General features: G+C 42.4%; 2 protein-coding genes across 8 annotated transcripts in view; both read right to left on the reverse strand.

Moving 5' to 3' along the window:
• Positions 1-4,152: 4,152 nt before the first annotated feature.
• On the reverse strand, positions 4,153-8,677 carry pierce1 (piercer of microtubule wall 1). Of its 2 annotated transcripts, none has more exons than XM_023270980.3 (4): positions 8,372-8,677; positions 7,832-7,988; positions 6,811-6,889; positions 4,153-4,514 (listed from the first exon to the last, which is right to left on the reverse strand). In XM_023270980.3, exons 2-4 carry the CDS (start codon positions 7,897-7,899, stop codon positions 4,320-4,322), a joined length of 342 nt encoding a protein of 113 aa, XP_023126748.1. In that variant the 5' UTR covers positions 7,900-7,988; positions 8,372-8,677; the 3' UTR covers positions 4,153-4,319. The 2 variants fall into 2 exon arrangements, with proteins under 2 accessions (XP_023126748.1, XP_023126747.1); XM_023270979.3 differs by having other exon boundaries at positions 8,362-8,676.
• Positions 8,678-9,646: 969 nt separating this feature from the next.
• fnbp1a (formin binding protein 1a) overlaps positions 9,647-23,897 on the reverse strand; it is a 51,261-nt gene continuing 37,010 nt past the window's right edge. For all 6 annotated transcript variants that reach the window (XM_055011613.1, XM_055011611.1, XM_055011615.1 and 3 more), the window contains 4 exons: positions 21,101-21,231; positions 20,589-20,725; positions 19,612-19,770; positions 9,647-10,295 (listed from right to left, as the gene is read on the reverse strand). In XM_055011613.1, the coding sequence (XP_054867588.1) occupies positions 10,267-10,295; positions 19,612-19,770; positions 20,589-20,725; positions 21,101-21,231 (456 nt within the window). In that variant the 3' untranslated portion in view covers positions 9,647-10,266. The remainder of the gene's footprint in view (positions 10,296-19,611; positions 19,771-20,588; positions 20,726-21,100; positions 21,232-23,897) is intronic.

Below are 23,897 nucleotides of genomic sequence, written 5' to 3' on the forward strand. Positions count from 1 at the left end.
TTCAGACGGTTTGGTGGAGGAGAGGGGGGATCAAGTGAAGTGGGAGAGGTGACAAGGCTGCTGTGGATGGAGGGGGGGGGGGGCCCTTCGGCAGACATTTTCAGAGTTTTTTCCCATTTGTCATTCTCATCCCTGTTTGAAGGAACATCAGAAAAATCATCATGTGATTGGAGGAGACGTTTATGACCAGTTTTTATGCCTCATTCTTCTAACCCTTTCTGGGTGTAAACTCTTCCATCACTGTACAATCTGCCCCATTACAACCCACTGACACATCGTGACAACTAGCTGCTCAGAACTAATGGAGCTAACAGTGCTAGCAGAGCTAACAGAGCTAACAGTGCTAGCAGAGCTAACAGAGCTAACAGTGCTAGCTGAGCTAACAGAGCTAACAGTGCTAGCAGAGCTAGCAGAGCTAACAGAGCTGCTCAGAGCTAGCAGAGCTAACAGAGCTAGCAGAGCTAACAGAGCTGCTCAGAGCTAACAGAGCTAGCAAAACTAACAGAGCTAACAGTGATGGCAGACAGATAATGATAACAGGAATTTCCTGTGCTGACATCCTCAGAATAAAGTCAACTAGACAAAGCTAGTTCACCTGATCCTAACCCTGATCCAGACCCTGATCCAGACCCTGATCCTGACCCTGATCCTAACCCTGATCCTGACCCTGATCCTGACGCTGATCCTGACCCTGATCCAGACCCTAATCCTGACCCTGATCCAGACCCTAATCCTGACTCTGATCCTAACCCTGATCCTGACCTTGACCCACGATAAGTCTTCATCATCTGGCTTCACTGAACCAAACTTTAGCAGAACTGATGGAGAACAAACAGCATGATCCAGATCCAGAGAACAGAGTTAAGGTCAGAATGAAGAAGGATTTTATGATGTTAGTGTTTGGTTAGATATTGGATATGGTTAATTTTTGGTTATTTTATGGTTATTATTTGGTTATTTTATGGTTATTATTTGGTTATTTTATGGTTGTTATTTGGTTATTTTATGGTTAATGCTGTGAGAACATCGGTCTAATTTAAACTCGGTAGGTTAGGGTTAGGGTTAGGGTACTTGGTGTACTGCAGTAGCAGTACTTGGCGTACTGCAGTGTACTGTAGTAGTAGTAGTTGGTGTACTGCAGTAGTAATACTTGGTGTACTGCAGTAGTAGTACCTGGTGGTAGTTTTGCTGACCTGGACTGAAGCTTTATTTATTTCTTGCTCAGACGGTCAAAAGAAGAAACAGAGAAACGTCCTTAAATTAATCATCATGTTCCTCAATGAGTCGTCATGGAAACAACATCTCTATCTGCAGGCATCAGTGTGTCAGATAGTCCTCAGCATGTTCACACGTACACACACACACACACACACACACACACACACCCACACACACACACACACACACACACACACACACACACACACACACACACACAGCAGAGTGTGTGTGTGTGTCATGTATTAATTTCCATTGTTATGCTGACGACACTCAATTGTATTTATCTATGAAGCCAAATGAAACTAATCAGCTAGCTAGACTGCAAGATTGTCTTAAGGACATAAAGACCTGGATGACCTATAATTTCTTACTACTAAATTCAGACAAGACTGAAGTCATTGTATTTGGCCCCAAACATCTTAGAGAATTGCTTTCAAAGCATATAGTTACTCTGGATGGCATTACATTGGCCTCCAGTACTACTGTGAGGAACCTCGGTGTTATCTTTGACCAGGACATGTCCTTTAACTCGCACATAAAACAAATCTGTAGGACTTCCTTTTTCCACCTGAGAAATATTGTGAAAATCAGGAACATCCTGTCTCAGAGTGATGCAGAAAAACTAGTCCATGCATTTGTTACTTCTAGGCTTGACTACTGTAATTCCTTATTATCAGGTTGTCCCAATAGCTCTCTGAAACATCTACAGCTGATCCAAAATGCTGCAGCCAGAGTACTGACGGGAGTTAGCAAGAGAGATCATATTTCTCCTATATTGGTTTCTCTTCATTGGCTTCCTGTTAAATCTAGAATAGAATTCAAAATCCTTCTTCTGACATATAAAGCTCTTAACAACCAATCTCCATCATATCTTAAAGACCTGATAGTACCATATTATCCTAGCAGAACTCTTCGCTCTCAAACTGCAGGCTTACTTGTTGTTCCTAGAATCTCTAAAAGTAGAATGGGAGGCAGAGCCTTCAGTTATCAGGCACCTCTCCTGTGGAATCAGCTCCCAGTTTGGGTTCGGGAGGCGGACACCCTCTCTATTTTTAAGACCAGGCTTAAAACCTTCCTTTTCGACAAAGCTTATAGTTAGGGCTGACTGGGGGACCCTGACGGGGTATGCTGGTGTTTTCATTTGCACAACTGACTTCCCCTCTTGACGTCCCTTTAGTTTGCCCCTAGTTATGCTGCTATAGGCCTAGGCTGCTGGGGAACCTCTCTTGATGCACTGAGCCCTTCTCTAACTACCTATGTATTTACTACATATACCATTATTGCATTACATTCACTCTGTTTCTTTCTGTGTCCTTTCTCCGAGTGTCCCTGGTCCCAGAGCTGGATGCTGGATGCTTCAGATGTGTGGCTGTGTTTTATGGTCCTTGTGTCCCACCCCCCCACCTCTCTATCTCTACCCCTCTATCTGTATCCCTCTATCTCTACCTCTACCCCTCTACTTCTATCCCTCTATCTCTACCTTTCTACCTCTTCTGTCCCTCTCAACCCGCCCGGCCAGCAGGCAGATGGGTCCCCCCACATTAGAGCCGGGTTCTGCTCGAGGTTTTTTTCCCTGTTAAAAGGGTGTTTTCCTTGCCACTGTCGCCTTTTGGCTTGCTCTGGGGGTCAGGCATATGGGTTCTGTAAAGCGTCTCGAGACAATTTGACTGTAATTGGCGCTATATAAATAAAATTGAATTGAATTGAATTGAATAGGAGTCTTGGTGGCCTCCCTCGCTAGTCTCTCAGGTCTTGAGGACGTCCTGCTCTAGACAGATTTATTCATGTTCCATCTTCCTTCCTTTTCTTAATGATGGATTTAACTGGACTCCAGGAGATCTTCAGGAACTTTAAATGTTCTTGTATCATCCTGACTGATGCTTTTCAACAATCTTTCCTCAGAGTTTCTTGGTTCTTCAGTCTTCATGGTGTAGTTCTATCCAGGAGTTCTGATCCACCAGAGACTGGACCTTCTAGATCCAGAATCTTTATCCTCCAATCACTGAGCTCAGATCATCCATGAAGGACTTCTAGAACCAACTGGCTGCTCTGAGTTCAGTTAGAACCACTTTAAAGAGGTGAAAACTGATGAACTCACTGATTTTATGTTTAATAAATTTAACTGATATTAACTTGTAGAAATTTGTTTTCACTTTTACACAAAACAGTCTTTTTTTTAGTAAATTCTTGTCAAAAAGGGTCAAATTAAACAGATTCTGAGTCCGTGTTGAACAGCAGCGGAAGGAGAATAGAGGGTGAATAGGGTTCTATGTTCTCTTTTATTGTCACAGTCTTTACACAGTGAAAGCTGTAAATACAGAGAAACACCGGCTTTTTCTTCATCTCCCCGTGTTTTATTGAATATAATCCCAATTCAAAGTGAGTCTAAATCCTAATCAGTGACCTCCAGGTGCGTTTCAGTGAATGTTAACCAGGAAAATACTGACATCTGCTGGCAAACATCAGCATTACAGCTACATGAAGCTTGGATTTTGAACTTCATCAGAGGATTTATCAGCAGTTTTCCTGGAAACTGCCCAGTAAAACCAGTGTGAGCTGCTGGAAGTTCATCTTTAAGATCAGATTTATCTAGGGGCGCTCGTATAGCTCAACGCGTTGAGCGGGCGACCCACGTACAGGGGCTGGTCCCCGACGCAGCTGGCCCGGGTTCGATTCCCGCTTGCGGCCCTTTGCTGCATGTCTTCCCCTGACTCTTCTCCCATTTCCTGTCTCTCTCTCACTGCACCTATCCAATAAAGCTGATAAAAGGCCAAAAAATAACTTAAAAAAAAGATCAGATTTATCTAAAACTTTTTTAACTTGCTGAGACTTTTCCACGGTTCCACAGATTCAGAGGTTTCTTCTATTGCTCATGAACAAAATGCTGCTTAGAGTTTGATTCTGAAATGGTTACAGAAAGACAACAGAAGATTCTGAGTGAAGGATTTTACTGGAATCATCTTCACAGTGTGACTAAATCATAGTTTCATCAGATCACAACTGGAGTTAAATGTTTAAATGTTTGATCTTTTCCAATCCTGTGATTTCTATCAGGAAACTTATTTTCTCATTTACTTGTTTGGACATCAGCGTTCTGTCTACTGGTTCCCATCGCTGCCGCTGCTTTGGTTTCCATGGTGACATAAATGATGGAGACTGGTTCTCTTGTGCTGGGTTCCTGGGGAAACAGTCACTCTGCTCCTGTCCATGGACGTGTTGAAACCGTGATCCCGATACATCCCGCTCAGAAGCATGGTCTCTGAGAACTGACGGGACGTTCCTCTGCTCTGGACCTGGAACACCAGCAGAACATTTAATGAAGGGAGAACCTCTGATGGAGATAAAAGATTCAGCTTGAAGGGACCTGTCCTGTATGTGAAGCTTTCTGTATTCTGCATCAGTGGAACCCAATAAGAATCTGTTCTGGTTCCTCAGACACCTGGATCTTCTCACTGCCCCCCAGTACAGACACTAGACAGGAGAACAAGGCCGTCTGAGGAACAGACTGTTGTTCTGGAGAACATTCTGGAGAACATGCTGGAGAAAATTCTGGAGAACAGTCTGGAGAACATTCTGGAGAACAGTCTGGAGAACATTCTGGTGCTCTGCTAATGAGCTGTGGAGCTGCAGGTGTACTCTGGAGGTCCATGTTAGAAATTCTGGAACTTCCAGAAGAACCTGCAGAACTCTGTGATGATCAACCTGCATTAGACAGGATACTGCATCTGTGTATGTAGAGAATGATTACACTCTAGTACTACAGTACATGTGTAGCACTACAGCACATGTGTAGTAATGCAGTACATGTGTAGTACTGCAGTACATGTGTAATACTACAGTACATGTGTAGTACTACAGTACATGTGTAGTACTGCAGTACATATGTGTAATACTACAGTACATGTGTAATACTACAGTACATGTGTAGTAATGCAGTACATGTGTAGTACTGCAGTACATGTGTAATACTACAGTACATGTGTAGTAATGCAGTACATGTGTAGTAATGCAGTACATGTGTAATACTACAGTACATGTGTAGTAATGCAGTACATGTGTAGTACTGCAGTACATGTGTAATACTACAGTACATGTGTAGTACTGCAGTACATGTGTAATACTACAGTACATGTGTAGTAATGCAGTACATGTGTAGTACTGCAGTACATGTGTAATACTACAGTACATGTGTAGTAATGCAGTACATGTGTAGTAATGCAGTACATGTGTAATACTACAGTACATGTGTAGTAATGCAGTACATGTGTAGTACTGCAGTACATGTGTAATACTACAGTACATGTGTAGTACTACAGTACATGTGTAGTAATGCAGTACATGTGTAATACTACAGTACATGTGTAGTACTGCAGTACATGTGTAATACTACAGTACATGTGTAGTAATGCAGTACATGTGTAATACTACACATCTATGTGAATATGTCAGTACTGTGATTGATTTTCTCTGTCATAATAATAATAATTACAATAATAATAATAATAATAATAATAATAATAATACATTTTATTTGTAAAGTTCTACATTAAAGATATAAAAGGATAAAAACAAAAACAATCAGATAAAATAAAAACAGAAACTTCAGGGGAACGTTTCATGAACAGCTTTGTTAAACACAAACATCTTTTAAAAACATCGGCTGGCTGAGGAGCTGTCAGGAGGTCAGGAGGAGGTTCTGAATGTTCGGGAGGTTCTGGAGGTTCAGTCTCCATGGTCCTGATTTTGGCCGGGAGGAGGAGGTAACAGGTGTTTTTACGGAAGTTTCTATTGATGGTTGATGACAGGTGAGTTCTTTCAGGTGTTCTGGAGCGTTCCCATGAAAGCACTGATGGGTGAGAAGAGCAACTCTGGAATGAACTCATGTTGGTCCAACTACAGAGAACTCCAGTAGGACCAGGAACAGCAGCCAGGTGTTTCTGTGGAACCACAACTGTCCAGTTCTTCACCCTCGTCTATGGTTCTAACATGGAGCTGTCGGGTCTGGTTCTAGCAGCTTCAGAGGGTCCTGACTGGACTCACTTTGATTCTAGGGTTGGGTTCTGGAAAGAACCTTTCTGGGCTGAACTCAGTGGAATGGAACCGTACAGATTCTCCAGGTGTGTTCTGACGATTCTCCAGGTGTGTTCTCACGATTCTCCGGGTGTGTTGACGATCTCCTCATTTTGAAAAGTTAATTCTTCTTGTGTGGTTTGTTGAATTATTGATGTTCTTTACAGAAAAATCTCTGAGTTCGTGAGCGCTTCAGTTCTGTTGGTGTTCCACATGTTGTTCCATGTTCTGTTGGTGTTCCACAATTTGTTTCGTGTTCTGTAGGTGTTCCACATGTTGTTCCGTGTTCTGTTGGTGTTCCACATGTTGTTCCGTGTTCTGTAGGTGTTCCACATGTTGTTCCGTGTTCTGTTGGTGTTCCACATGTTGTTCCGTGTTCTGTTGTATCCTCTCAGGTTGTGTCGATGAAACATGAGAGGACTGCAGTCGGTTTAAAACACGAGTCTTGCATTTTATCTGTTTACATGAGATAAGTCTGATATCCTGTCTGTCTGTCTGTCTGTCTGTCTGTCTGTCTACCTGTGTGAGGTGAGCTCCAGGTGTGTTGCTGCCGTACGTCTGGTTGGTGGTCCGGTACAGGGGGTGACTTCTTCTCTGACTGAAACACAAACAGGACGGACGTTAATGAGAGTTTATTGGAGAAGCAGCCACCAGTCTGATCACAGTTGTGTCCTATTATTATTATTATTGTTATTATTATTATTGTTATTATTGCTATTACTATTATTAATATTACTATTAATATTATTATTGTTGTTGTTGTTGTTGTTGTTGTTGTTATTATTATTATTATTATTATTATTATTATTATTATTATTATTATTATTATTAACAGGTTGTTCTCTAAGCTCCACCTCGACAGTTTTCATCTTCTGGTCTTTAATCAGACTCACATCTGGATTTCACAATAAAACCAAGTAGTAGTAGTACTAGTAGTAGTAGTACCAGTAGTACTAGTACTTGTAACAGTAATACTACTAGTAGAAGTACCAGTGAATTAGTAGCAGTAACAGTAGTACTACTAGTAGTAGTACCAGTACTATTAGTACTAGTAACAGTAATACTACTAGTAGTAATACCAGTAGTATTAGTACTGGTAACAGTAATAATACTACTAGTAGTACTAGTAACTGTAATACTACTAGTAGTAGTACCAGTAGTATTAGTACTGGTAACAGTAATACTACTAGTAGTAGTACCAGTAGTACTAGTACTACTAGTACTACTAGTAGTAGTACTAGTAGTACTAGTACTACTGGTAGTAGTACCAGTAGTACTAGTACTAGTAGTACTAGTACTACTGGTAGTAGTACCAGTAGTACTAGTACGAGTAACAGTAATACTACTAGTAGTAGTACCGGTAGTACTAGTACTAGTAACAGTAATACTACTAGTAGTCGTACTGGTAGTACTAGTAATAGTTGTGATAGTATTGACAGTCCTACAACTGTATCCATAAAAACACAGTAGAACTATTTAATCTGTGTATATTACTTCAGTAGCAGTAGTACTACTGAAGTACCAGCAGTACTTTTACTACCTGTATCCATGGAAAGGGCTCGGGTTAGACTCTCTCCTGTCGCAGCTCTGGACTTTCTGCTCCGCCATGTCTGATCACAACACGCCGTTACCATGGAGACGGGTGACACTGCTCGCGTCAACAGCTGCGCATGCGTCGCGCTGCTCCGTCTGAGGCTCTGAAGTTGTAAATTAAATATTTTAAACTGGTTTCATTCTCCCAGTAACGGAAGAATTATAGGGAGAAATTCCGGCAGCAGAACCGGAGAGCAGAGTTCGCAGATCGGTGACGGGCTGCCGGTCTAAAAATAAATCTAAACAAATCAATACTTCTATAAATCTATAAATAAATCTAAACAAATTAATAAATATAAATTAATAAATCTAAACAAATCAATACTTCTATAAATCTAAAAATAAATCGAAACAAATTAATAAATATAACTAAATAAACATAAATACATCAATACTTCTATAAATCTTTAAATATAATCAAAGTATGAATCCTGCTGCAGCTTCTTGTTCTGCTGCCGGACTTCTGACGGTAGTTACCGGGAGTTACCGGTGCTCCGGTACCGGGGTGGAGCTCCGCCAGAACCCGTCTCTCAGCAACCGTCCACAAACGTCGGATCGGCCGCTTCCTCCAGTCGGAGGCTCTGAAACGTGTCCGGGTTCTAGTGAATCTGCTGAAGGACCGCTTCCGGTTTTCTCTGAACCTCTTCAGAACCTCCTCCTGCTGCTCACCGGAACCTCCTGAACTCTTCTTCTTCGTCCACTCTGGAGTCAGCAGCGCCGCCATCAGGCCGCTCAGAGAGTTGATTCAATTCAATTCAATTTTATTTATATAGCGCCAATTAGTCAAATTGTCTCGAGACGCTTTACAGAACCCATATGCCTGAACCCCAGAGCAGCCCTAAGGAGACAATGGCAGGAAAACACCCTTTTAACAGGGTGTATCATTGATGGTCCAGAAGGACCAGATCTGATCGATCATTAATCGATCATTGATTAGAGATTGATCAGATCTGATCGATCATTAATGGATTATTGATTAGAGATCAGGACGAGCAGCTTCAGCTTTAATAAGATCTTCCTTTCACTGATCTTCATGTTTTAGCTGACTGATGGAACTCCTCCAGGAGGTCTGGCTTCTTCTGGAGCTCTTTAGAACTCTCCGTGCACATCGGGTTTGATTTTCTAGTTCAGTCGTAGCTTTTTAGCAGAAACGTCAGAATTTCATCCTCTTGGTTTTAATGGATTGTTCTCTGCAGTGATTTTAATACTGATGTCAAAAAATATTCTGGTTTCCTCCTGCAGATCCAAATATTATAAATCTGAAATACTATAAATATGAAATAGTATAAATATTTAATATTATAAATATTGAATATTATAAATATGAAATATCATAAATATGAAATATCATAAACTCCACACACTGAAGTTCTGGACAGAACATCAAAGTCCTTGAAAGGATCACAGATTCACACAAAGAGACAGCAGAAAAACTCTGGTGTCATCTTTGAAAAGTTCCTGAGGATTCAGAACCGCTGAGAGGAACCAATGTTCTGTTGGGTTCTGGTGTTGCCCGACTCCTGATGGTTCTATTTGTCTAAATGGAGGTTCTCACCTTTACATACTGACTCTTCTCTGACCTACAGCTTCTGTTCTCACCAACCTCCATAATGTTCCTGGTTCTGTTTGTTTGTTCTCCACCTGCCCTGCTGCAGTCAGAGGTCACACAGGTAACAGGTAGAACGCTACAACTTCACCCTGATTGGCTGCTGTGGTGCGTCTGAGCAACACAGTCTGAAAGAAGAGAGCTGACACACAGGGCTTGATTCAGTGTACTTTATTTTGAAAGTCTAGCATACAGGAAGTTGAAAAGAGCGTGATAAGCAGTCTCACGTCTCTATAAAAAAATCAATACGTAACTGATCAATATCTCACTAAAATAAAAAAGTTCACATTTCACACAATCGTCAATAAAAATGATCATTGATCAACAAGCACAGGGCGGGGCCATGAAGAGGGCGGGGCTATAAATAGGGGCAGAGCATGGCTAATGTCAGCAGGGGCGGGGCTACACCTGCACAGGTTCTATTTACACGCAGTCAGCTCTTTAAAATGACCAAACCCACTGTAATGTCACAGCATCCTGTGACATCACGGCGGCGTTCAGCTTCAGTTTCAGACCTCTGATCTCCAAACTGATGAACACGACTAAAGTTTTCATATGATGTGAAACGGACTAGTTTCTAGAGAAACGTGATCATCTGGATCTGTTCTGGATCACCTGAATCAGTTCTGATTGATTTCTGATTGAGTTCTGGCATCTGCCATCTGATTGGCTGAGATATCTCAAGTGTAAAACTGTCCAATAAGAAGCTGCTGCCGGACCTCCTCTGAGCTCTTTACATCACTTCCTGTGGCGAGACGTCCTCCCTGGTGGACTAGCTAGACTAGCCGACTACTGTGCACAAAGCCTACAAGATAGACAGACAGACAGACAGGCAGACAGACAGGTTAGAGGGTGAGACAGGAGGACTAAAACTGACCGACTAGCTTCAGTTATTAATAATTATTGTCTCAGCTGAAGAAACTTAGAAGTTAGTTCATATTCAAACTGTAATCAGCTGTTGTTCACCTTCTGCTCATTCTGATTAGCTTTAGACTTTATTATAAATTATGATATAATATAGAATTTATATATTATTATTATTATTATTATTATTATTTACTCTTTATTATAAATGTTCCTGTAAAGGTTCCTATAAAGCTTCCTCTAAAGGTCCCTGTAAGGTGCCTATAAAGGTTCCTATAAATGTTCCTCTAAAGGTCTCTGTAAAGGTTCTTCTAAAGGTTCCTGTAAAGGTTCCTGTAAGGTTCCTCTAAAGGTTCCTGTAAAGATTCCTATAAATATTCCTCTATAGGGCCCTATAAAGGTTCTTCTAAAGGTTACTCTAGAGGTTCCTGTAAAGGTCCCTATAAGGTTCCTATAAAGGAACCTATAAAGGAGGCTCAACACAAATCAGATTTCTTGTAGCCCTGCCGTGCATGGGCTGATCCTGCTGATGTCACGGTGAGCGTATTGCGTCTCTTCCTGTTGTAGCGCTGTGTTGTGTTCTGTGACTGTTGTAGCTTATCCACTCCATCTAATCTGATATTCATTAAATCTGTGTGTAGCGGTAATATTTGAATCGTAACATACACTCGTTTTCTTCAAGCACCTTCTCAGTACTTAATTCTAAGTTAATCTGTTATCTCTGTCCGCTAGCCTAGCACTTAGCAGTTAGCATGGCTTCTCCCTCTTCCTCTCCTTCTCTTTCCTGCTCAGTGTGTCACATGTTTAGTTACTCCTCTGCCTCCTTTAGTGATAACGATGCCTGTAATAAATGCAGTCTCTTTGTAGCTTTGGAGGCGAGTCTCTCTGAATTGGAAGCGTGGCTCCGCACCATGGAAAACACCCCGCTAGCTGTTAGCCAGGCCCCCTTAGCCGGTGCGGACCGCAATAGCATAGCTGCTAGTGTAGCTTCTGCTAGCCGTCCCCTAGCAGCTCCCGAGCAGCCAGGAAGTCAGGGTAGCTGGGTGACAGTTCGTAGGAAACGTAGTCCTAAGCTCAAGCCCGCTGTCCCGGCACACCACAAACCGCTTCACGTTTCTAATCGTTTTTCCCCACTCAATGACACACCCGCTGAGAAACCAACTCTGATCACTGGCAGCTCCATAGTCAGAAACGTGAAGCTAGCGACACCAGCGACCATAGTAAAATGCCTCCCAGAAGCCAGAGCGGGCGACATAGAAGCAAATTTGAAACTGCTGGCTAAAGATAATCGTAAATACAGTAAGATTGTTATTCACGTCGGCGGTAATGACACCCGGTTACGCCAATCGGAGGTCACCAAAATTAGTGTGGCATCGGTGTGTAACTTTGCCAAAACCATGTCAGACTCCGTAGTTTTCTCTGGACCCCTGCCTGATCTGACCAGCGATGATATGTTTAGCCGTATGTCATCGTTTCGCCGCTGGATGTCTATGTGGTGCACTGCAAACGACGTTGGCTTTATAGACAATTGGAGCTCTTTCTGGGGAAAACCTGGTCTGATTAGGAGAGACGGCATCCATCCCACTTTGGCTGGTGCAGCTCTCATATCTAGAAATATGGCTGATTTTATTAGAACTCCTAAAGCATGACAACCCAGAGTTCAGACCAGGATGCAGAGTTGTAGTCTTCCACACCTCTCTGCAGTTTCCTTTCAGCTGTCACCCTCTAGGAATTCAGTTAGCTTTATTGAGACTGTGTCTGTCCCCCGACCACCAAAATTCAATAAATTAAACAATTCAAATATAAACAAAAGACATAGTAACCATAAAAATCTAATTAAAATTAATACCGCTATTTCAACTGAGCGAAGAAACAGGACAATTAAATGTGGTCTGTTAAATATTAGATCTCTCTCGTCTAAATCTCTGTTAGTAAATGACTTGATAACTGATAACCAGATTGATTTGTTCTGTTTGACTGAAACCTGGTTGCAGCAGGAAGAATATGTTAGTCTAAATGAATCAACTCCTACTAGTCATACTAACTGTCATGTTCCTCCAATCACAGGCCGAGGAGGAGTGGCAGCAATTTACCTCTCTAGCTTAAAAATGAACCAGAGACCTAAACCTAGTTACAGTTCATTTGAAAATCTTACTCTCAGTCTCTCTCATCCAGATTTAAAAGCTCAGAAACTAGTTTTATTTGTTGTTGTATATCGTCCTCCTGCTCCTTCCTCTGAGTTTTTATCTCAATTCTCTGACTTTTTATCTGATTTAGTGCTCAGCTCAGATAAAGTCATTATTGTGGGTGACTTTAACATTCATGTTGACGTGGACAGTGACAGCCTTACGACTGCTTTTAATTCATTAGACTCAATTGGGTTTTCTCAACATGTAAATAAACCAACTCATAGTTTTAATCACACCCTTGACCTCGTTCTGACTTATGGCATAGAAATCAAACAGTTAACAGTATTTCCCCAGAACCCTCTTCTTTCTGACCATTTTATGATAACATTTCAATTTACAACAATAGATTGTATAGGAGTTAAGAATAAATATCATTACAGTAGATGTCTGTCTGACAATTCGGTGACTAAATTTAAGGAAATAATTCCCTCTCTATTTAGTCCAGCACCACTTACTGATAAAATGGAAGGGAAATATTATAATTTTACCCCCACAGAAGTGGATTATATTGTTAATAATGCTGCAGCCTCACTGCGTACAACACTTGATAGTGTTGCACCTGTAAAAAAGAAAGTTCTATCTCAGAGAGGACCTGCTCCTTGGTAGAATTCCCAGCTGTGGACTTTAAAGCAGGCATCCTGAAAGCTGGAAAGGAAGTGGTATTCCACTAATTTAGAGGAAGTTTATGTAGCTTGGAAAAATAGTCTAGTAATTTATAAAAAAGCTCTTGGTAATGCCAGGACAACATATTATTCATCTTTAATAGAGGAAAACAAGAACAACCCCAGGTTTCTCTTCAGCACTGTACCCAGGCTGACAAAGAGTCAGAGCTCTGTTGAACCTTGTATTCCTTTAGCTTTGAGCAGTAACAACTTCATGAGCTTCTTTACAAATAAAATTATTACGATTAGAGAAAAAATTAATCTGGCCCTTCCTGCAAATGTCACAGATGTATCGTGGAGTACAGATGCTTTAGAATTGGCTGTAAGACCAGATGGACATTTAGAATTTTTCACTCCCATGCATCTCTCTGAACTAATTTCAATAGTTTCTACATCCAAACCATCCACATGTCTTTTAGATCCTATCCCAACTAGACTGTTCAAGGAGGCTTTAATTAATTCCTCAATGTTAGATCTGATTAATCTCTCTCTAGTAACAGGTTATGTACCACAGGCTTTTAAGGTTGCTGTAATCAAACCTTTACTTAAAAAGCCCACTCTAGGTCCAGATGTTTTAGCCAACTATAGACCAATTTCTAACCTCCCATTTCTCTCTAAAATTCTGGAAAGAACAGTTGCAAATCAATTATGTGAACATTTACAAAGGAATAGCTTGTTTGAAGAGTTTCAGTCAGGCTTCAGAGTGCATCATAGCACAGAAACAGCTCTGGTGAAAGTTACTAATGACCTTCTCATAGCGTCAGATAATGGACTGGTCTCTATACTTATTTTGTTGGACCTTAGTGCAGCATTCGATACAATCGACCACAAACTTTTATTACAGCGACTAGAACATTCTATTGGCATTAAAGGGACAGCACTGGACTGGTTTAAATCCTACTTATCAGACAGGTTCCAGTTTGTGCATGTCAACAATGACTCTTCTGAGCATACTAGGGTTAATCATGGAGTTCCTCAGGGTTCTGTCCTAGAACCAATACTGTTCACATTATACATGCTTCCCTTAGGCAATATTATTAGGAAGCACTGCATTAATTTCCATTGTTACGCTGACCACACTCAATTGTATTTATCTATGAAGCCAGATGAAACTAATCAGCTAGCTAGACTGCAAGATTGTCTTAAGGACATAAAGACCTGGATAACCTATAATTTCTTACTACTAAATTCAGACCAGACTGAAGTCATTGTATTTGGCCCCAAACATCTTAGAAAATTGCTTTCAAAGCATATAGTTACTCTGGATGGCATTACATTGGCCTCCAGTACTACTGTGAGGAACCTCGGTGTTATCTTTGACCAGGACATGTCCTTTAACTCACACCTAAATCTGTAGGACTTCCTTTTTCCACCAGAGAAATATTGTGAAAATCAGGAACATCCTGTCTCAGAGTGATGCAGAAAAACTAGTCCATGCATTTGTTAATTCTAGGCTTGACTACTGTAATTCCTTATTATCAGGTTGTCCCAATAGCTCTCTGAAACATCTACAGCTGATCCAAAATGCTGCAGCCAGAGTACTGACGGGAGTTAGCAAGAGAGATCATATTTCTCCTATACTGGTTTCTCTTCATTGGCTTCCTGTTAAATCTAGAATAGAATTCAAAATCCTTCTTCTGACATATAAAGCTCTTAACAACCAATCTCTATCATATCTTAAAGACCTGATAGTACCATATTATTCTAGCAGAACTCTTCGCTCTCAGACTGCAGGCTTACTTGTTGTTCCTAGAATCTCTAAAAGTAGAATGTGAGGCAGAGCCTTCAGTTATCAGCTCCTCTCCTGTGGAACCAGCTCCCAGTTTGGGTTCTGGAGGTGGACACCCTCTCTATTTTTAAGACCAGGCTTAAAACCTTCCTTTTTGACAAATCTTATAGTTAGGACTGACTGGGGGACCCTGAGGGGGTCAGCTGGAGTCTTCCTCTTGGACATCCCTTAGTTCTGCCCCTAGTTCTGCTGCTACAGGCCTAGGCTGCTGGAGGACCTCTCTGGATGCACTGAGCCCTTCTCTATCTACCATTATATTTAATATATATATATACCATTATTGCATTACACTCACTCTGTTTCTTTCTGTGTCCTTTCTCCGAGTGTCCCTGATCCCAGAGCTGGATGCTTCAGATGTGTGGTTGTTCTTCCACCTCCAGCTGCCCATTTCCATCAATCTACTCTGCATCACCCTCACTATACTTGATTTGCTGGTCTACATATTTCTGAATTTACCACCAGCTATATATGTAGTATATTTAATGCAAGAGCTGTACACCATAGCAGTAAACTATAATCAGTTTCCATGTTAGTTATACTTTGCATGTATCATCTGTCTTATGCATGTGTCAAACTGTGTGTTTTATGGTCCTTGTGTCCCCCCCCACCTCTCTATCTCTACCTCTATCTGTATCCCTCTACCTCTACCTCTCTAACTCTTCTGTCCCTCTCAACCCGTCCGGCCAGCAGCAGATGGGTTCCCCCACATAAAGAGCCGGGTTCTGCTCGAGGTTTTTTTCCCTGTTAAAAGGGTGTTTTCCTGCCACTGTCTCCTTAGGGCTGCTCTGGGGTTCAGGCATATGGGTTCTGTAAAGCGTCTCGAGACAATTTGACTGTAATTGGCGCTATATAAATAAAATTGAATTGAACTGAATTGAATTGAACTGAATAAAGGTTCCTCTAAATGTTTCTGTAAGTCTCCTCTAAAGGTTCTTCTAAAGGTTCCTCTAAAGCAGGGGTCACTAACTGGCGGACTGCGGTCCGGATCCAGACCCAGACACCGTCTTATACGGACTGGACTTGTAATGAGTAAACTGTAATGGGATTTTAAATTTGACCTGTCGCTTCTGTTTTACCGGCACAGCTTTCCCAGTGTTTACGGCATTAGTTAGCAGCTCAGGAAACACACAGACCAATTACGTACGAGTTCAGCCATCCCACGTGATGCTACTCAGCCAATGAAGTCTCTGCATTCAGCTGCTAAACATCACAGCTCTGCGTTCAGAAAACAGTTGAGAGGTGAGGGACAGACAAAAAAGGAAATGAATAAAGCGACACCGAGAGGGAAATAGTCCTGCACATGCTGACCATGTTTGGCTCAACATACAGCTGGAGGCACCTTTCTCAACTATGAACATAATCAAAACTGAATATGGTTCCAGACTGACCAATGAGCTCCAGATGTGTTTGAGAACGACCCTGACACCATTCAGACCACAATTCAAAATACACAATTCAAACAATACTGGCAGGGCAAACTGCAGCTCAGTTCTCCCATTAAGCAGCAGGGATATAAGGGGAGTAACAAGACAGGGGAAAAAAATGTAAAAGTGTTCAATTGTTTACATTTTTTCAGATTTAGGTATTGTTAAAGATGTATATAAGCTGGTTCAGGTTGCTTAGTCATTATTTTTTCAAGTTCTGCACTTAATTTTAAGATGTACAGTTACATCAAAAGTTATTTGTTAATAAATGTCAAAATGTTTTGGAACCGTACTGAATTTATTTGATTTGATGATCAGTTATTGATTACATGCAGACAGTAATAAAACTTCTAGGTTACATCATTATATATTGCACTAATTGAAGTTAGACTTTATGATGTTCCGGACCTTTGCTTTAATACATTTTCTCTGACTGGATCTCTTTGAATTTTAGTTGAATACTCCTGCTCTAAAGGTTCCTGTAAGGTTCCTCTAAAGGTTCCTCTAAAAGTCCCTGTAAACGTTCCTCTAAAGCAGTGTTTCTCAAATAGTGGGGCGCGCCCCCCTGGGGGGGCACAGAGGCATGTCAGGGAGGTCGCGGGCGACTGGGAGGAAAAGGTCCTTCAACACGGAACTAATTAGCTGAACTATTGTTTTAACGTCGGCCTGTTTTTCGTGGCGTACAACAATACTGGAATTGTGCTGGCCCCATAGACTGTATATGCCATAGATATAAATAATATTAATAATAATGATCTTCTGTATATATCTATGGTATATGCACTGGCCGTTCAGACTCCGAAGTACAGACTCCTGAGAACAGGAGAACGCATCATTAATGTGCAGTCGGAACACCAGCGTACTCGATCACGTCACATACTCGGCTCATCTCCTCCGATTATTTTTACCAGCAATGTCAAACATACGGCCTGCGGGCCAAAACCGGCCCACCAGACGGTCCATTTCGGCCCGCGGGACGACTTTACAAAGGATAAACATTACAACAACATTAACTGTAAATTGTAAATCTGTAAAACTGTAAATTTAAAATAATTTCTAGAACTTGACAAGTTGTTCTGATCATGAAGTGAAATACTAGATTGTTCAGTTCCAGATAGCTGTGACTGAATGTTTTGTATTTTTGTAGATAAACTGTTATCTGGCAGTTAGAATGCATGTGTAAATGATGAACTGAGGCATAATAGGCTACTGTTGAAACTGAACTTGTTTTCCTTAAGAAATTTCAGGTTCATAATATTTTGTAAAAAGATAGTCCATCAGATGTGAACATTTTCAGAATGTACTTTTTTGAACTAAAACAAAGGGGAAAAGTTGGAGCTGTGGTTATTTATAGGTTATTATGCTGTGATTTTACTGGTGGGGGCCACTGGAGATCAGATTGGGTTTATGTGGTCCCTGGACTAAAATGAGTTTGACACCTGTGATCTTTACTGTGAAAAACAACAAAATGGAATCAGATAAAATAACACAGCCCTGCATATTCATGTTTTCACAGTTTTTATATATATATATATATATATATATATATATATATATATATATATATATATATATATATACATATACATATATATATATATATATATATATATATATATATATATATATATATATATATATATATATATACATACAAAGTTATTGGGGGGGCACGAAAGTTTTTTTTTCCTCCGAAGGGGGGCCCAACAGAAAAAATTTGAGAACCACTGCTCTAAAGGCTCCTGTAAGGTTCCTCTAAAGGTTCTTCTAAAGGTTCCTCTAAAGGTTCCTGTAAGGTTTCTCTAAAAGTTCCTGTAAGGTTCCTCTAAAGGTTCCTCTAAAGGTTCCTGTAAAGATTCCTATAAATGTTCCTCTAAAGGTTCCTGTAAGGTTCCTGAGGTGGCTGATGATGATTATTATCATGTGATGATCTGTGGCCAGAACAGTTCTAGAAGATAACTCTGAGTTGTGATCATGTGAAAATAAAAAGACAGAATCAATAAATGAAAACAATCAGCTGTTCCATTAATCACTGATCAATAATCACTGGTCAATAATCACTGATCAGTAATCACTGATTAATAATCGGATGATGCAGGAACTTTAGGTTCAGTAAGTTCTCATGTTGGCAGAAACTGAAGGTGAACAGAATCAGTTTAGAGTCGGAAGTTAAACTCTGTCCTCCACAGGTTAAAGTCACTCTGCTGGAAACCGGGGCATCTTTAAAAACTGGTTTTATCAGTCTACCTGTCTGTCTATCTGTCTGTCCACCTGTCTGCCCACCTGTCTGTCTACCTGTTTGTCTACCTGTCTGTCTCTCTACCTGTTTGTTTGCCTGTCTGTCCACCTGTCTGTCTGCCTGTCTGTCCACCTGTCTGTCTATCTGTTTGTCTACCTGTCTGTCTCTCTACCTGTTTGTTTGCCTGTCTGTCCACCTGTCTGTCTGTCTGCCTGAATGTCCACCTGTCTGTCTATCTGTCTGTCTGTCTGTCTGTCTGTCCACCTGTCTGTCTCTCTGCTGCCTATCTGTCTGTCCACCTGTCTGTCTACCTGTCTATGACATCATATTTTGGTTTATATCTGCATTATTTTAGGTTCTGCTAATGCTAATGCTGATGTTAACAGATGTCCACCTGGTGACAGGGTCTCAGCTGTGACTGGTTCTCACTGACTGACAGGCGTTTGTGTTCACGTCTGTTACCACGGACACGTCGCTGTTTAACTGAGTGCGCTCCTCATCAGCCTGGAGACTGATCATGTGACTGATTGCATCATTGGTGGCATCTACAGGCCTGGAGGCAGAGCTTGAGATGAGACACACCTGCCCTACAGGTGTACAGATGTGTCACACAGGTACAGAGATTCCAACAACAGGTCGAGTTCAGGCAGGTAGAAGACAGACAGAACAACATTCAAAGGTCAAAGAGGTCATCAGGAGGGTTCATGGAGATCACAGGAAGTTCACCTGGAGGTCATGTAGAGGTCAGAGGTCATGTAGAGGTCAGCGGTCATTTAGAGGTCATGTAAAGGTCACTTCAGTATTTCTTCAGGGTTCAGTGAAATGCTGAGTGGAGGTCAGATGGGGTCATTTGAAGGTCACTGTGGTCAGATGAAGGCCATGAGAAGGTCATATTTAGAGGTCATTCAAAGGTCATGCAGAGGTCATTTGAAGTTCATATGTAGGTCATGGCACCTTTGGCGCTGCTGTCCAGGAAGACTTTGATGTAGGAGGTGGGAACGTATCCTTCCTCCTCCAGGTTCCGCCGCACTCTGGTCCAGCCATCACCTTTGTCCTCCTCCACGACAGAAAGTAGTTCTCCCTCCACCATGGACAGAGTGCCTTCGTTCTGGCCTGCAGAGGATCAACATTTTAATAGAACAAACCACATGAATCATTACTAACAGACATGATACATGGACCCTGTGAGGACATCAAGAAGATGCAACATGATTTAAAGTCTTGTGTTTCTGACGGCTCTAAATGGAGGTTTGCAGGTAGATGAAGCTAATTCCATTCCAGATGTCCACTGGGTGTCTGATCATTGAGAATCCAAAGTTCATCGCCTGCTGACCCTCCAATACATTGAAGGTCTTAATCCGACACTCACCTCATGCTGTGATTGGTCAGCTGTGTGCAGGTGAGAGAGGAACTGAACAGCTCTTTATGATTCCCTCAGGAGAACAACCAAAGGCAAACCTGTATACTTTCAAGGAGAAACCTTCTCTATTTAAAATAAATCTTTCCAGTAGCTAAACAGTCCTTTCAGACTTCCTATTTCCTTCAGTGTACAATCCAAAAGTTTTGACCACAACTTGAATTCCAAAGTGCACCAAAACAAAAGTACCTACAGCACAGGTGTGACTACTCTGGAGCAGGAATCAACCCAGGTAAAGGTTCAGCAGGGACGATCTCAGAATCTGTTCAAAGGTTCAGGGCCTAAAACCAGTTAATGTCTCCCCATCTCTATGACAACCAACTGTTCACACCCCGTTTCAGGACATTTTCTAAGGCAGACGGTATTTAGAAGGGCAGACTTTATTCTGTATTCTTATTATTCTTGCTGTTTCAGTCTGGAACAGGTACACAATACATTTCACTGCACATTATTCTCTGTATAATTGTGTTTGTGATAAATAAAGGTCTTTGAATCTTGAATCTTGAGACTGTACCTTGAAACGGATAGAGAGACTTGCACGTGCCGATACTTGGTAACGGTTCTTCATCATCAAAGTCATCATCAAACTCTGAACTGCGAGACTTAAAGTGAAGTTCAGCGCTGTGGTCTTCAGTGTAGCTGCCGTCAGGACTGAGGACAGACAGACATAATAATAATCAGGAATCAATGAGCTGTCATCAATTATCAGTCATCAATAATCAGTCATTAATGACAGATAATCAATGACAAGACATCAACAACCAGTCAGTGATCAAAAATCAATAACCAAAACCAAAAAAAAAAATCAATAACCAGCATCCAATCAGTAATCAATAACCAATCAGTAATCAATAACCAGCACCCAATCATTAATAATAACCAACCAGTAATCAATAATCAATCAGTAATCAATAACCAGCACTCAATCAGTAATGAATAACCAATCAGTAATCAATAACCAATCAGTTATCAATAACCAGTAAACAATCAGTAATGAATAACCAATCAGTAATCAATAACCAGTACCTCTCCCTGCTGGCAGGGCTGCGGTTGTCCAGATGTTTCAGGCTGCTGCTTCCTGGAGTCGTCGCCGTGGAATTATTCTGTCTGCTGCTGCTGTGGTCGCACAACCTGCTGTCAGCGTCCGACAACCACACCTGGAGGGACACACATGCATATATATATATATATATATATATACACATACATACATACATACATCCAACCATCCATCCATCGGAGGCAGCAGATGAAGCAGGTCATTCCAGACATTCCTTCTCCCAGCAACACTTTCCAGCTCTTCATGGTAGATCCTGAGGTGTTCCCAGGCCAGATGAGATATATAATCCCTCCAGAGGGTTCTGGGTCTGCCCTGGGGTCTCCTCCCAGGAGGATGTGTTCAGAAAACCTCCAAAAGAAGTCTCCCTGGAGGACCTGAATCGATGTCCAAACCACTTCAACTGGTTCCTTTAGAGGTGAAGGATCAGCAGCTCTACTCCGAGCTCCCTCTGGATGTCTGAGCTTCTCCCCCTATCTCTAAGGCTGAGTCCAGCCACCCTACGGAGGAAGCTCATTTCAGCCGCTTGTATCCACGATCTCATTCTTTGGGTCACTACCCAGAGCTCATGACCATAGGTGAGGGTTGGAACGTAGATGGATGGTAAACTTAGAGCTTCTCCTTGAGGTTCAGCTCCCTCTTCACCACGATGGTTCAGTACAACGCCTTCATTACTGCTGACACTGCACCAATCCTCCTGTCCATCTCTAGCTCCATTTTCCCATCACTCGTGAACAAGATCCCGAGATACTTGAACTCCTTCACTTGGGGAAGCAACTCCCCCCCAACCCAGAGGGAGCAATCCACCGGTTTCCATCAGAGAACCATGGCCTCGGACTTGGAGGTGCTTATCCACATCCCCGCCGCTTCACACTCGGCTGCAAACCGCTCCAGTGCTGCTGAAGGTCTGAGGAACCAACAGAACCACATCATCTGCAAAAAGCAGAGATCCTGAGGCCCCCAAATCAGACACCCTCCTCACCCCGGCTGCACCTTGAGATCCTGTCCATGAAGACCACAAACAGGATCAGAGACAAGGGGCAGCCCTGGAAGAGTCCAACACTCACTGGAAACGAGTCTGACTTTGTGCTGAGTATGTGGACACAGCTCTCACTTTGGTTGTACAGGGACCGAATGGCTTGTATCAGAGAGCCTGGTACCCCATACTCCCTCAGTACCCCATACCCCCTCAGTACCCCCCACAGAGCCCCTCGGAGGACATGGTCATAGACCTTCTCCAGATCCACAAAGCACATGTAGACTGGCAGGTTGAACTCCCATGAGCACCTAAGCAGCTCTGCAAGAGTAAAGAGGTGATCCAGTGTTCCACGACCAGGACAGAATCCACATTGCTCCTCCTGGATCCAAGGTTCTACAATCAGTCGGAGCCTCCCTTCCAGCACCCTAGAGTAAACTTTCCCGGGAGGCTGAGAAGTGTGATACCCCAGTTGTTGGAACTCACTCTCCGGTCCCCCTTTATGAAAATGGGAACCACCACCCCGGTCTGCCACTCCACAGGTACCGTACCCGATGACAAACGACATTGTAGAGACGTGTCAGCCAAGACAGTCCAACAATGTCCAGAGCCTTCAGCATCTCAGGGCGGATCTCGTCCACACCTGGTGCCACCAAGGAGCTTCTTGACTACCTTGGTGATCTCTGCCACAGATATGGATGAAGATTCCCCCGAGTCTTCAGGCTCTGCCTCCTCCGTGGAGGACATGTTTACCGGGTTCAAAAGTTCCTCAAAGTGCTCTTTCCACCACCCGACAGTGTCCCCAGTACAGGTCAACAGTTCTCCACCCTGACTGTAAACAGCCTGGTCAAAACCCTGCCTCCCCTTCCTGAGACGTTCAACAGTTTGCCAGAACCTCTTTGAGACCAATCGAAAGTCCTTCTCCATAGCCTCCCCAAACTCCTCCCACACCCGAGCTTTAGTTTCTACAACTGCTGCAGCTGCAGCCCTTTTGGCCAACCGGGCCCCATCAGCTGCTTCAGGAGACTTCCGAGCCAGCCAGGCCCAAAAAGCCTCCTTCTTCAGCCTGGTGGTTTCCCTCACCGCTGGTGTCCACCTGCTGGTTTTTGGGTTGCCACTGCAGTAGGCACCAGTGACCTTCAGGCCACAGCTCCTAACAGCTGCTTATGCAATGGAGGCTTTGAACATGGACCACTCAGACTCCATGTCCCCAACCTCCCCCAGGATGCAAGAGAAACTCTTCTGGAGGTGGGAATTGAAAACTCCACAGACAGGGGGTTCCGCCAGATGTTCCCAGTTCACTCTCACTACACATTTGGGTTTACCAGGTCTGTCCGGCAGCCTTCCATCATATCCAACTCACCACCAGGTGGTGATCAGTTGACAGCTCTGGTCTGATGATACAACTATGAAGTCGATCATCGACCTTTTACCTAAGGTGCTCTGGTACCAGGTACACTTATGAGCAACCTCATGCTCCAACATGGTGTTTGTTTTTACCAGTCTATGACTAGAAGTCCAATAACTAAACACTGCTCAGGTTCAGATCAGGCCGTTCCTCCCAATCACCTCCTCCAGGTTTCTCCATCGTTGCCCATGTGAGCGTTGAAGTCCCCCAGGAGAACTATGGAGTCTCCAGGTGGTTCCCCTTCCAGGAACCTCCCAGAGACTCCAAGAAGGCCGAATACTCTGAACTGCTGTTGGTGCATAAGAACACACAACAGTCAGAGTTTCCCTCTGGTTCTCCAGGGAGAACTCCAACATTATATATATATATATATATATATATA

This window comes from Amphiprion ocellaris, chromosome 6 (genome assembly GCF_022539595.1).
Source record: "Amphiprion ocellaris isolate individual 3 ecotype Okinawa chromosome 6, ASM2253959v1, whole genome shotgun sequence".
In the NCBI taxonomy this organism is placed as follows: domain Eukaryota; kingdom Metazoa; phylum Chordata; class Actinopteri; family Pomacentridae; genus Amphiprion; species Amphiprion ocellaris.

What these genes read in the sequence shown, in the direction of transcription:
- pierce1 (XM_023270980.3), bottom strand. Translation starts at nt 7,899, where the DNA reads ATGGCGGAGCAGAAAGTCCAGAGCTGCGACAGGAGAGAGTCTAACCCG. An exon ending in AGCCCTTTCCATGGATACAG is followed by an intron (nt 6,890 to 7,831) that starts GTAGTAAAAGTA and finishes TTTGTGTTTCAG; the next exon opens with TCAGAGAAGAAGTCACCCCC. An exon ending in CTGGAGCTCACCTCACACAG is followed by an intron (nt 4,515 to 6,810) that starts GTAGACAGACAG and finishes CTGGTGTTCCAG; the next exon opens with GTCCAGAGCAGAGGAACGTC.